This window comes from Heterocephalus glaber, unplaced genomic scaffold (genome assembly GCF_053883595.1).
Source record: "Heterocephalus glaber isolate CG9 unplaced genomic scaffold, H.glaber_assembly_v1.0 deba00001498, whole genome shotgun sequence".
Lineage (NCBI taxonomy): Eukaryota > Metazoa > Chordata > Mammalia > Rodentia > Bathyergidae > Heterocephalus > Heterocephalus glaber.
The window spans coordinates 6,643,372-6,657,148 of record NW_028258321.1 but is presented as its reverse complement, the minus strand read 5'-3'; the positions used below and the strand labels follow the sequence as shown (position 1 = coordinate 6,657,148).

Here is a 13,777-nt window from a genome sequence, read left to right as displayed (position 1 = left end):
GGAGAGGTGAGCTCTGGCAAGGAGGCACTGTCCCTGCCTTCAGGAAGCTTTCGGTCCAGTGAGGGCGAGAAGTGTGAATCACAGATGCAACACAAGGCACAACCTGCCAGGGACTACAGGGGACGGAAGTTCTGTGAGAGGACACACGGGAAAGCATTTCTGGCCGAGGGGAATGGCAGGCTCTTCAGTGAGTGTCAGGCAATAACAGGAGTGAGAGGCCCTGACAGGTCGGCAGTGAGGGGAATGCTCTGCAGGACCTGGCCCGAGGTGGTCCCAGTCTTTGCCCCTGATTGCAGATAAGGAAACCAAGGGCTACACAGGAGGTGCCTTTTTTTTTTTTTTTTTTTTTTTGGTACCAGGGATCGAACTCAGGACCTTGTGCTTGCAAGGCAGGCGGCAGAACCACTGAGCTAAATCCCTGGCCCAGGAGGTGACTTTCTTAAAGCCACACAGCAGAAAAAGGCAGAGCCCCAGTCCGCACAGCAGCACTCAGGCTGGCGGGAGTAGAGAAGCCCAAAGGCGCATTCTCTCACGGGTCTGCACACGGCAGGCGCAGTGATGCATGTTACCCGGTGCAGCGACTCACCAGAGGTGTCTGGGCCTCAGGCTGTGCAGAATGCCCCAGAGAACAGCTCACATCATCCTCTTAGCGGCCTACTAGGTGACTACGTGATCTTCCTGCCTCAAGGTCAGGGCTGCTATGAGGTGTCCTAACCCACTTTGCAAACAGGATCACGGAGGCTGCATGTCTGGTAGGCAGAGGGCAGGTCTTCACGCTGTTCCTGGGGGTGCTCCCCAGTCAGGCCCGGGACCCCCCTGCCCTAGCAAACTGCCAGGCCACCCGCAACCCCCACCGGGCCCACATGCCTCTCCCTGCCCCTTGAATGCAGCCAGGGAAAACCAAGGGAACAGGACCCCAGAGTAAGTACGCAGGAGGAGACTCGCCCGGCCCCACCAGGTGAGAGGGAAGCGACTTCATGCACGTGCGTGTGCACCCCCAGCACCCGCCTGTGCACACGTGTTCCCATACAATGGCTCAAAGGCCAGGCAGCCGGGCAGCCCACTTTGTACTGCTAACAAGGGGGCCGTAATTACAGGAAGGGACAGCCCCGCAGATAAAAGGATACAAAATTTCAACATCTGCTGCCATAAAGGGATAAGGAGAAGTGAAACGCAAAGTATCAGTTTGGTGTCAGCAGGCAGAGAGCCAATTTCAAAGAGTTCAGGGAGACAGAGGGGACAAGAAAGAAAAAGGAAAGGGGGGAGAAAGAAAAAAATTACAGGGTTACTTAAAGAGGTAAGAAAAAAAGAATGAAAAAAGCTGTCAGTAATACTTTCAAAGGAGAAGGCAGGTACTTTAAAGAGGGCCAATTCCCATAATCACTCCAAGTGAGGGCCAGGCCCCTGCACGGGGAAGGTGGAAGGCCAGGGCAGAGATGAAGCCGCACCTGGGTGGCATGGGCTCTAGCGCTGCCCTTGGAGTGGCCAGTCCTCGCCATGCCACGCCCAGGCCTGTGCTCAGTGCAGGGAGCCCTCACTGGGGCTGAGGCCTGTGGCGGGGCGGGCAGCCCTCAGGGGGAGGTGGAGGCAATGCCCAGTGGGAAAGGCCACCACTCTGGCCGTTAGGCAGTCAAGGAGCACTGTGAGGGCACCGCCTGTGCTGATGGCCAGCAGGTCGGCAGCAGCGGGGTGTGAAGGGTTGGCTCCCTCCCTCCCAAAGCCCCTTGTCCCTTTCCCTAGCCCACACTTTCCGGAAGGCTCTGGGCTGTGGCCACCTGCAGGACTGCGGTCACAAATTTCTCCATCCTGAAGCCCACCTGCTCACAGTCAAAATGGGGTGTGGGCTGGGGACTGGACCTGAAGACCACTGACTATGCAGAGCAGGAGGGCTCTGGTCCCTCCCCATTGGGTGAAGGACTGCATCTTCCGGATGGAGACGACCCTGTCCTTGGGCCCAGCTCCAGGAGAGAGAAGGCAGAGAGCCAGGGACGGAGGAGGGACAGCCCAGCTCCTTGGCACCTAGGCAGTGGCTGTTTGCCTGGCTGTCCCTCCGAGCTGCCCAATGCACTCGGCCCCCAGGAAGAGCAGTGCCCTAGAGGTACTTGTGGACGAGGGGCTGAGGGAGCAGGAACACTGCACGGGCTCGCCTAGCACCCTAAGTAGGGCAGGCCACTGCAGAGGGCTCAGGAAAGGAGCGCAGTGCCCAGCGGGTGCCCACTCCTCTGAGGGTGTCCCAGCCCCACTGGATGCCAGGGTGACCCAGATGCTCAGAGCACAACAGTCCCTCCAGCACCCCTCCACTGAAGTCACAGCATACACATAAAAGAGAGAAGCCAGGCACTGCTCAGGTTTCAGCAGTGACAGGTGAAAAGCAAGGAATCCAGCCAGCCCTGCACACAGCAGCCGGGCCCAGCCCTGCCAGCCAGGCACTCCTCCTTGCTGCTGCCTGTCAGTCAGGCTTTGGCGTTATTGAAAGATCAAACTTGGCCCTGCCTGCTCATTCCCTTAATCCTATTTTCTGCACGGCTTTATTATCTGCTCAGGGTTCTCTGGGAAAGACAGATCCAGAGTCATCCTGTCCATCCATTTCCTCCCACCAAAGGCAGGGGCCTCCACCGGGGCATCTCCCTCGCTGCCTGCGCTGCTGGGTCTGCCAAGGCCCCCAGGGCCAGGACAGATGTTTACACACAGCTGGTTCTTTCCAGGGCTGAGGAGAGGCAGTACCTACAGATGGCAGGGTGGTCCTGCCATGCAAAGAGCCCACAGGCCGGCAGGATGCAGTGTCCGTGTCTCCATTAAGAATCAAGGCCACAGCTGCCTTGTGCCCATTCTCATTTGGGTTCATTCTAGGTTCAGTACAGACCTGGGGTCTGGAGCTGGCAAAGTCTAGGGATTTCATAAGAGAATCACATTCGAAGGGTTGGTTGGTGCCTTAGGGCTCCATCCTGACCTTAAATTCCCACAGAGGCTGCCATAGGCAGCTCCGAGTTCACGCAGGCCCTGAGGCGGCCCTGGGCCCCCCAGCAGCTGTGCACATCCCAGGCCCGAGCCGGTGACGGTGCCCGCTGACTCATGAAACCGTCTCAGCAGAAATGGCTGTGCTGGCCAGAGCCTTTGCGCCATGAGGTCAGCAGCCTCCTCTCCCTCTCTACAGGTTCCCTGAGGAAGGGTAAACTCCATGGTGCCCACGTGGAGGCAGCTGTGGGGGGGGGGTGTGGATGCTTGCACAGGATGAGGGTGTCCGAGTTGTCAGGCACTCGGGGGAGCACTTTTGCACAATCATTTTGCTCACAGTTAGGGAAGGGATGATTAATTCCCATTTTTCAGTGCCCACTATGGAAACTGAAGCCCAGAAGGTCCCCAGATCATAGGCTAATAAACGGCGGAGTAGCTGTAGAACCCAGCGCCGTCTGGCCACAGAGCAGCGCTCCTCCTGGAGCTCCCCACAGCTTCCCAGCACACCACCCAGCAGGCTTCTCCCCTCCACCGACGGCCCCTTCTGCCTCAGCCCTGTTCAGGAGGAAAGGTTCATGGCAGGCGTGGGGCAGGGCAAAGTCTGGGAACAAGGTCTACAGCCTACAGCATGCCAACATTCCAGGGGCTCAGGACCAAAGGAGCCCTGGACGTTGCATCTAGGCTGGCAAGAGTAGAGATCTCTGAGCTGGGCGTGGTGGTGCACGCCTGTAATCCCAGCAGTGGGGAGGCTGAGGCAGGAGGGTCACCATAAGTCAGAGGCCAGCCTAAACTCCACAGTGAGTTCAAGGCCAGCCTGGACGATACAGCAACACCTTGTCTCAAAAATGAATAAATAAAAATTAAAAAGTAGGACTCTGGGCTTGGGTGTGGTTCAGTGGTAGAGCTCTTGCCTAGCCCGTACAAGGCCCTGGGTTCAATCCCTGGTGTGTGCAAGTGCTCACACAGACAGGCACACAAAGCGCAGAACAAAAGGAGGTCTAAAATGAGAGGTGACAGCACCTGCCCTCATCAGACCACACCTGGTCTGTTCAGTACTCTGAGGGATGAAAGCAGACAGAGCAGTAAGGGAGACTCAGGTGAGAGGTCCTGAACCAGCAGGCTCACCAGCCACTCTGCACATTCTTGCTGACCAAACCCCGTTTCTGCACCACCGCTGCCCTCTTCCCTGCCTCGGTGACTGCATAGGGCAGGCCGGGCTCTTCCTCAGGCCAGGGAGGGAATGCATGACTGGTTCTTCGGTTCCCTTCCACAGCTTGCTTTAGGGGCTCCTAGGAAAGGGTTCTTCATCTTAAGAGGTCACCAGCAGGGACACATCTTCCTCCCTTCGTCCCTTGCACTACACAAGCCAACACCACACAGCGTGGTTGGCAAAGCAGAACGCGGAGTGCATGAGGCACTCACGGTCTTGAGATAGGGAACCATCAACTCTGGAGCCACCCAGCCCTCAACTGGGCTTCTTGTCACGAGATCATAACACACCCAGTACTGTTTAGGCCACTTGGAATTAAGTCTTCATTACTTATACCCAAAGCTATGGCTGACTGATCTACAAGGCTTATGGGAAACAACTGAAGAACCTAGAATTGGGCCTGGAAGAGGAGAACAGAAGTGTTCTGACATCGAAGAGTCCTGTCCTGCCTGGGAGAGTTCACTCGAATCTTGTTCAGGACACAATCAACCTGGAAAAGGGAGGGCAATGGGCAATCTAACTCTCAGAGCCACCTGGAGAGGCAACTGCTGCTTTGGTAAAGTACTGAGTTTCCATCCGTCTGCCTGGATGACCATCAGAAGTGACAACCCTAGAAAGAACCATGTAATCAAACATCTCCCGTTAGGAAGAAATCTCCACACCTAGTCTGTGGAAAGACCAACTACAGAATGGATTTTTCAGAAAGAAGACATGACAAACACTTTCCAAGGGAGATGGAGAGAACAGGAGAAGGCAGAGCAACTGAGGGGGAGGCAGGCAAGAAACACAATTTAGCCAGATGTGGTGCATGCCTGCAATCCCAGCACTTCAGAGGAGGAGGCAGGAGGATCACTATGAGTTCAAGGCCAGCCTGGGATACCTGGTTAGTTCAAGGCCAGCATGCACTACATAGCAAGACGCTGTCTCAAAAAACCAAAAAGAAAGAAAAAGAGAAAAACACTTTAGCTGCTACTAAATTGTGGCATTTGCAACTGAGGGCTAGCTGAAGAGTTAGACTTGTTGTCAAAAGCATAACTGGTAAGAGACAAAGTTGATAATTTGGGCATCAAAATAAAAAACCTGTAAAAGATACTCTGAAAAACAGTCTGGCAAATAAAACACTAACATACATCTATCAAGTAATCCAGTAACTGGGCTCCTTGGCAGTTATCCCAGATAAGATGTATGTCCACATGAAACCTATACACAAATGTTCGTACAGCTTTACTTGCAATAATCAAAGACTGAAGCTGGGCACGGTGGTGCACACCTGCAACCCCAGCTACCTGGAAGACAAAGGTAGGAAGATAGTAAGTTCAAGGCCAGCTGGGGCAATTTAGCAAGACCCTATCTCAAAATAAAAAATTAAGCCAGGCAGGGCCGGGGATTTAGCTCAGTGGTTTCGCCGCCTGCCACACATGCATAAGGACCCAAGTTCTAGTTCAATCCCCCATACCAAAAAAAAATTAAGCCACGCATTGTGGTACATGCCTGTAATCCCAGCACTCTGGGAGCCTGAGGCAAGAGGATCATAAGTTCAAATCCTGCTTGGCCAATTTAGTGAGACCCTGTCTTTAAAAAATAAAAGGGGAGGGCTGGGGATGTGGTATGGCGCCTGCCTCACAAGCACAAGGTCCTAAATTCAATCCCCGATATGGGGGAGAAGGGGGAACTGAGGCCTAGGGATGTAGCTGAGAAGTAGAGTACTTCTGGGTTTAATTTGCAGTACCATAAACTAAACAAAACAAAACAAAATAAAACGGGGTGGGGATGTAGTCAGTGGTAGAGCACTTACTTAGCATACGTTAAGGCCCCGAGTTCAATCCTTAGTACCAAACAAACAGAAGCAAACAAACAAAAAATCCTTCAGGGTGAATGTTCTTCAATGGGGAAAGAAACATTGGTGCATCTGTACCATGGAACACTACTCAGCAATAAAAAGAAACGAGCTACTGATGCATCCATCACTTCTACGGGTCTCAAAGGAATTATGTTGATGTTCCAAAGCAATTCTCAAAAGGCATCATACTGTATGACCCCATTTTGTCTTAAAATGACAAAATTATAGAGATGGAGAGCACAGATGTGGTGGCCAGGAGTTAGAGACAAACAGGAAGGGAGTGAGAGATCTCTGCTAATGATTAAGCAGCTCTGTCTGGACTGGCAGAGGGGCACACGAATCTGCACATGTGACAGGATCACGCAGCATGACAAACACATTCACAATCCACGTAATCCGAATAAAGGTCTGTGGGCTCCACCAGTGTAGGTTCCTGGCTTTGACATTTACTATGTTATGTAAGATGTTACACGAGTATTTCTCTATCCTACTTTTATAGCTTCCTATGAATCTATAGTTATTTCAAAATAATTTCTTTTAACAGCAGAATGGCAGACAGGTAGACAGGAATTTGTCAAGCCTGCCAAAGCAGAGAACTGTGAATAAAACCTGGATGTATTTTAACTGTTCTGTACAATTATTTTTATAGATTCTGTAAGGCACATAGCCAAGCACTCCTCGGAGAAAGGGTATCATCAATCCAAACTGTTATCAAAAATTCTCCATGAAATTATTTACCTACTATCATTACTTCAACAGACTCCTCAAGCAAGCCCCAGCAACTGCCAGTGGGTGCATGGCAGAGTCCTCCTCAGCCTCCCCGTACGACCTCTTGGCACCCGAGGCAGAGGCTGCTCGGCCACCTCCCTCTGCTGCCTCGAAGCTGCCCGCCCCATCTGCACTAGATCACGTAGGTTCAGGAATCTCTTACCTGTTGAGGTCCCAGATTCTCAGGGGTGAAAAGTGGGCACAACAAGCCGTCCCAGTCACAAAAGAGCTGCCAAACAAAAAGAGAGCAGGGTTAGGTCTGGTTTGTCAGAACTCATGGCAGAAATGGCTACACAATTGGAAATGCAGAGCATGCTCCCCGGGGAACCATGGGGTTAAGTCAGAAGGAGAGAGGGAGCAGAGAGAATGACCAGAGCAGCGGTGGGAAGACAACCTGGAGTGCAGAAGGGCTGTCACCTCCCAGGGGTGCCTGGCCAGAGGACCCACAGGGTCAGGAATAGCTGCTCTTGCTGCTCAGAGTGGGTTGTGGCTTCAATGCCCACCATAAAAACAGACCTGCAGATGGGCAAGTCTGAGCCCACAGAGCAAACCTGTGGGTTGTAGCAGTATGAAGCCTGAGCGCACAGGCCTTCAGCCCGCCTGGGAACATGCTGCTGGGGACTGGTGGATGAGGCCTAGTCAGAGCGGGGCGGTGGGAACATTCCTAAGGGTAAGGCCAGGGCGAGTCTGGCAATGAGGAACAAGCACTGGGCAGGTATAGAACACTGCGCTGAGAACAGGACAGACAGGAAAGGAGTCAATCCCGTGGGTGAGTAAATGCTGCCGTACAGGGTGAGGAATGTGAGGGTCAGGCAGTCAGGACCACTGGGGCCTGGGGCTGGGGTTGGGAAGAGTCCTCCAGGGATGCTGCCAGACACTGCCAAGAGGAGCTGAGAGGGAACAAAAAGACTGACCATATTTTCCAGTGTCTCTTATACCCCTAAAAACTCAACATAGTCTTCGAAGTTTTGTTGTAAGGGGAGGCACACACTCCATGGGAGGCACCGCTGTCATGGGAGGCACTGGCTGTCCCAGTGCTGGGACCAGAACGCACAGGCCTCTGAGCCTGGCCATTCCTTTGATGGGGGGTTTGGCAGGGGTAGGGAGGGAAGCCTTCCGGAAGCCCAGCCTTGAAAGCATGACTGGCAGGGGGGAAAGCTGGAAGCAGTTGTGTCCCTCAGAAGCCCCGAGGCCGGGGGCTCTGTCCCTACATGCCTCATGAGGAGGAGGGAGACTGGGCACTAATGACACGTTAGCAATGTGGGCAGCAGCAGCCCAGCATCCGCGTTCTTTCTCAAGCGTGACAGTGGAGACACCTCCACAGGGAGGCCACTGAAGAAGCCAGCATTTGGGCCCAGGTGGGACGCGGACTGCCAGTTGCTGCTGAGAGAGAAGTTTAAGGCAGTCGTTGGCCAAACTGCTCACTCACCACCAAAACTGCAGGGGTGGTGTCCACTTGTCAGCCCCAAGCTGACAAGACACGGCCGTTACCCAGGGCTCTCAGGCTGAAAGCCAGGACTTCCTCCAGGGACGCGCCCTGCCACCCCAGCTTCCTCCTGACCCACAGGGCTGTGGACAGCCACTCCTCCATGCCCAAGGAGCGCCCAGCCTGGGAAGCAGCCACTGGACACTGAAGCGCCAAACTGCAAAGCTGGGAGGCATTCCCCATGCCTCCCTCCTCCTCCCATTTTTCTCTTCAGGGTAATCCATGAGGAACTTCGAAAGCCAATTACCTCAGGTTGGAAACTTAAGGGTTGGGCTCTCGGACTCCTGAGGAGTGGGACCCAGGCGAAGGATGCCTGCACAGGCACGTGGGCATGTTTCACATTTTTGTGTGTGTGGTACCGGGGATCGCACACAGGACTTTGCGCTTGCGAGGCAGGTGGGCACCACTGAGCTAAACCCCTGGGCCTGTGGGCATCTCTTAAGGACGCCTACAGCAGGCTTCTGACTGGCCATGGGCCCAAGGAAAGTCAGTAAGTAGGAGGAAGAGAAACCTGGAGCCTTTATCCCTGCCACTCCCGCAGCTCTGACCTCCCAGCAGGCAGGGCAGGAGTGGGCATGGGGGTCGGGCAGGGGATACAAGTGTGCTCCCCGGGACTACTCTCCTCTTCTTGGCCCACCCGCCCACCCACCCACCCGAGAGCAGGCCCTCACTTTCACAGCCTGGGAAGGGCTTTCTTGACTACCTGGACATGAGAACCATAAATGTTCCTTTCAAAAGCTGTCCCTTCCTTTGCCCAAGCTCTGTGAAGCAGGGAGGAGAGGAGAAAAAACAGTGTCCTCTTGGCACTTACGAGGACCTGAGCTTCACGAGAGTTAATACCCAGTAGAAAACACCCAAGCGACAGCCCAGCAGACTGAGCCAGGCCCTGCTGGGGGACACCCACCAGGACTCACCCCAGCCGGGAGGACGGCTCGGGGCGCAGGGGTCAGGCTGGCTGCAAACACGGTGCCGCACACCTTGAACTGTTCCCAACTACTTGTGGCCGTGCTTAGCTCTGCCCCGCTCCTCAATTACCATGGTCCTTAGGAAGAAAGAGGCAAAAGCCACCGGCCAGATGAGAAAGATGACCCCAACCAAGTGCAGTCTCCCTGAGGGTGTGACAGACACATGGAGCAGAGGAAGGAAGGGGCCCAAAGGACACCTACATTATCCCGTCAGTGTCAGCGAACCTACCAGTGTGCTGCAGCTGCACACGGGACTGTGCCCCACATCCTGTCCCCTCCCCGAGACTGCGGCTGAGGAGGCAGGACGTGGCCCTCAGCTCTCCAAGCTCTCCGCCCTCAGGCCTACAGGCAACGCGCTCTGCTCCCCCTCCCTCACTACGCAGGGTCCTATGCTAAATACGTCGACAGCTCTCAAGAAATATCTGCAGGTCAGCGAAATGAAAACATGCTGTTCCTTTCCTGAGCAAAGGGATGGTGACCAGGGACTGCTCGTGGCCCTCCGGGCCCAGCACGCTGCCGGTCCAGAAGGCCTCAGTACAAATCTGAGGGGATGCATAAGAAGGGCTCCCGGAGCCCACAGCTGGGAAGCCAGCCGCGTGGTCCCTCGGAAGACACAGAGCTGAGCACACATGGCAGTCACACACTGTCGGAGAAGGGAGAAGCCCTTCGTAAGCACAACAGAAACACCAACCGTACCTAAAGTCAATGTTAGCACACGCACACTGACACACACACGTGCGCTTTCTGCTCAATGAGAGGGACCAGAAAGCCCTTGCCAGAAGCCAGCCTTTTATGATCTCTCGCAATTCTGTCCCAAACCTTGCCTGGATCCTCAGCCTACCTGACCAGAAGAAGTTCTGTGTACAAGTTGAGGGACAGAGGTAACAAGACATGGAAAGTAAGGGAGGGAGGTAAGAAGGGGAGTTAAAATTAGTGGGGCGTGAACAGACTGAAGAGCAGGTAGATCCCTACTCACGGCTGCTGCATTAGCTTAGGCCCCTGTGTTTTTTCAAGACAGGATCTCACAATATAGCTCAGGCTGGCCTTGAACTCATTACACAGCCCAAGTCTGCCTCGAACTCTCAGAGATCTTCCTGCTTCAGCCTCCCAAGTGCTGGGATTACAGACGTGCGCCACCACACCCGGCTAATGTAGGCCCTCTTAATAACATTAACACACTCAGCCCTCCACATTCTGTAGGTTTTGGCTCCATGGATTCAACTAACCACTGATCAAAAATATTTAGAAAGGGCCGGGGATTTAGCTCAGTGGTTTCACTGCCTGCTGCGCAAGCACAAGGACCTGAGGTTCAATCCCTTGGTACCAAAAGAAAAAAAACAAATTTAGAAAAAAACAATTACATCTTTATTGAACATGGCTTTCTTGTGCTCAGTAATACAATGTAACAACTATTTACATAGCACTTATGTAATACATAGCATTGTATTAGGAAGCAATCTAGAGCAGGTCTGAAATATAGCAGAGGTACATAGGTTACACACAAACACGATGCTACTTTATACAAGAGATGTGAGCATCTGCAGATTTTGGTATCGATGGGCGTTGTGGCCCTGGAAACAACTTTCCACAGATATCGAAGGTTGACTGATTTACTGAGTAATCACTGTGTGTCAGATGCTGAGCAAATGTTTCAAAAGCATTGTCCCACTGAATTCTCATAACCCTATGCAGTAGGTACCACTTTCCCTATTTTACAGATGAGGAAACTGAGGCTCAGAGAGGTAATAAACATTCTAGCTCACGTAACTAGCGAGTTATTAGGACTGGCTCCAAACCCTGGTCAGTCGTGATTTCAGAGGCCCTTGCCCCATAAACTTACCTGGGCTACATTTTAGGTTGGTCTTGTCTGTGTGCTCAGTACCTGACACACACTGAAAGCTCAAATGCCTATGGGGAATGAATGAGTGACCCAACAAATGGACAAATGACCGTACCTGGGAGAAGAAAGACGTGCCTGCTGAGGCAGGTGCAGAAGTGCCATGCTCAGCAGCTGTGCCCGGGGCTGGCCGGGAGCCGCCCCCTGAGCCTAGGGTGACACACTCTGGCGAGGGAGCCCACCCAAGCTGTCACATCGCTCACCCACATGCCCATCAAGTGTATTCAGTTCTCTTCGACCCGCACTGGCATTTTAATTACTGTTGGGTAAACTAATTTGTACAAATGAAGGCCGGGCTGCCTAATAGAATACGCAAGCTCTCTGACCTCTGACAGGCACTGACACAAGATACAAAGGCAGCCGAGGAAGCCTTTTTATCTGAGCCTTATTACTCTCTATTACTCCAATTAGTCAGGCTCCAGTGCTCCTAATTGGAGGAAAAATTGCAATTAAATCAATTTTTGATGGGCTGCAAGTGGGCTCCCGAACCGCCCTGCTTGTGAAACACTGATATTATAGCAACAAAGGTCACAGGCCTCATCGGCACCTGGGGCCCCCCGATTTCCCTTGGCTCTCTCCTTAAATACCTCAAGGGAACCCCTGCCCCTCCATCGGCTCAGCCAGCAAGGGTGGGAAGGAGGGAGTCATTAGAACATGTCAGGTCTCATTGCTACCACCGCCATCTGCTACCTCCGCCACGACATCGGCACAGGCTGAGTCCCAAGGCCTGCGCACGGAGGCGAGAGCATCACACAAACTGGCTGGCAGGGAGGGGCCGCAGGAGCAGTACATCCGGGGAGCGGGAACAGGAGGGCAAAGGAAGTCAGACAGGGGCAGGTGAGAGTGGACAGCAGCCAGCGCTAAGAGCTTCCCAACAGGGAACCCTGGTCACCAGCCAGTGGGGAAACAATGTGCCTGGAAGGGTGGAGAGGGACACAGGTACCTTGTTCTCTCTCCTGCAAACACCCTACCTTGCAGCTGGGGAAGCACAGCTGCCCATCTCGAGGCTGGAAGTGTGCTTGTGGGGCTTCTGTCAACAGTGGTGTCTAGGAAGAAAGGGGGGCGGGGAGGCCTAAGAACCAAATGCAATTTGGTTCATGAACTAAAAAAAAAAAAAATAAGAGCAAGAGGCCTATCCAAAGCTCGAATGAGTAAAGTTTATGGCAAACAAACAAGTTCCATCTCACACAGCCACTGGCACACTGTTCCCTCCAGGAGAGGAAGCCAACAGAAATGTAAATTCAGAAGGCTAGCCAGCTTCACGGGTGACTGCACCACAGTGGGCTCCTCGGGAGGAGAAGGCACGCCTTGCCTTGCCTTGCCTGCTAGGGGCCAAGACTCAAAGCCTGGAAGATAAATGGTGGCTCATCTACTCTAAGGGATATACGTGGTCATTTACAACGCTCTTCCCAAAAATACAGCGAGATGCTTATGACATACTGTCCTAAAGGAAAACGGTGTGGTGGTGCATGCCTATGGTGGGAGGCTGAGGCAGAAGAATCACTGTGAGTTTGAGGACAGCCTGGGCTACATAGAGAGTTCAAGGCCAGTCTGACCCTGCCTTAAAACAGAAAACAAACAAACAAAAACAAAAGAGAGAGGAAGAGAGAGGAAGAGAGAGAGAGAAGTAGGTACAGACAGCATCATTATAACTTTTTTGGAGACAGGGTCCCAAACTCATGGCGATCCTCTGCCTTAGCCTCCCAAGTGCTGGGATTACAGGGATTCACCATCACGCCTGGCATATTATAACTATTTACAAAAAATACTCTGTGCATGAAAGCGGGAGAAAACACATTAAAATGCTGAAAGTGAACATATTTGGGCAACAGAGTTGTAAGCAATTTTTTCTCCTACTTAAAACTTAAAGTTTTTCTTTATTTTCCATATCTTCCTCCATGAGTATATATTACTTTTTACAGAGAAAAACACGTATTTACATTCTGCAAGAGAAAACATAATCTGGCCACACACTGTGCTCCTGACTCACGCTAAGAGCAGACAGACTGGACAGTGAGCTGCCTGCTGTGGCCAGTGTCAGCAGCGGGGCCCCACCATGGCCAGCTGAAGCCCCAGGGAGAAGCCCCAGCTCAGCAGGAGCTGCTCCACTGGCCTCTCCTGACTCCCATAGCTGCAGGGGTCTGGGTCACCTCCCAGTTACACACATGTCCCACACACTGGGCCTTCCCAGCCACACCCACTGAGGACAGAGTGGTGCAGCACCCACTGCTTTATCACCTCACTGCAACACCAACAGGCAGAGCTGAGGAAGTGCCCCTGGAGAAGTGCAGTCCACAGCTGGGAAAGGCTGACAGAGACACACAAACGGCCACTCTCCACTATAACCAATAGTAAAAGGACAGAAGATTATGGCGCAGGCCAGACAAAAGGCAGCTTTTGTAAGGCTGCTCTTCCCAAACACACTCACTCGACTCAAGAATCAGTGACCTGAGCGACGGAAACAGAACTAATGGAAAGGAAAAGCATTAAGGAAATAAAAAACAAATAAAACACACCAGGATGACACATGTTCACTCAATCTACTGAATTGAACAAGATGTGCTAGGAGCAGCCAGGAAAAGTTTCTGAACTACATTTTCCATTTACATGGCCCAGAAACAGAGGCAACTCCTATGTGTTCACCTGAAAGAAAGAA

At 52.8% G+C, this 13,777-nt stretch overlaps 1 protein-coding gene across 3 annotated transcripts in view; it reads right to left on the bottom strand.

The window, feature by feature from the left end:
* The window catches only part of Fbxw4 (F-box and WD repeat domain containing 4), a 76,155-nt gene that overhangs the window by 4,453 nt on the left and 57,925 nt on the right, over positions 1-13,777 (bottom strand). For all 3 annotated transcript variants that reach the window (XM_087185820.1, XM_087185818.1, XM_087185819.1), the window contains one exon: positions 6,937-7,002. In XM_087185820.1, coding sequence (XP_087041946.1) covers positions 6,937-7,002 — 66 coding nt within the window. The remainder of the gene's footprint in view (positions 1-6,936; positions 7,003-13,777) is intronic.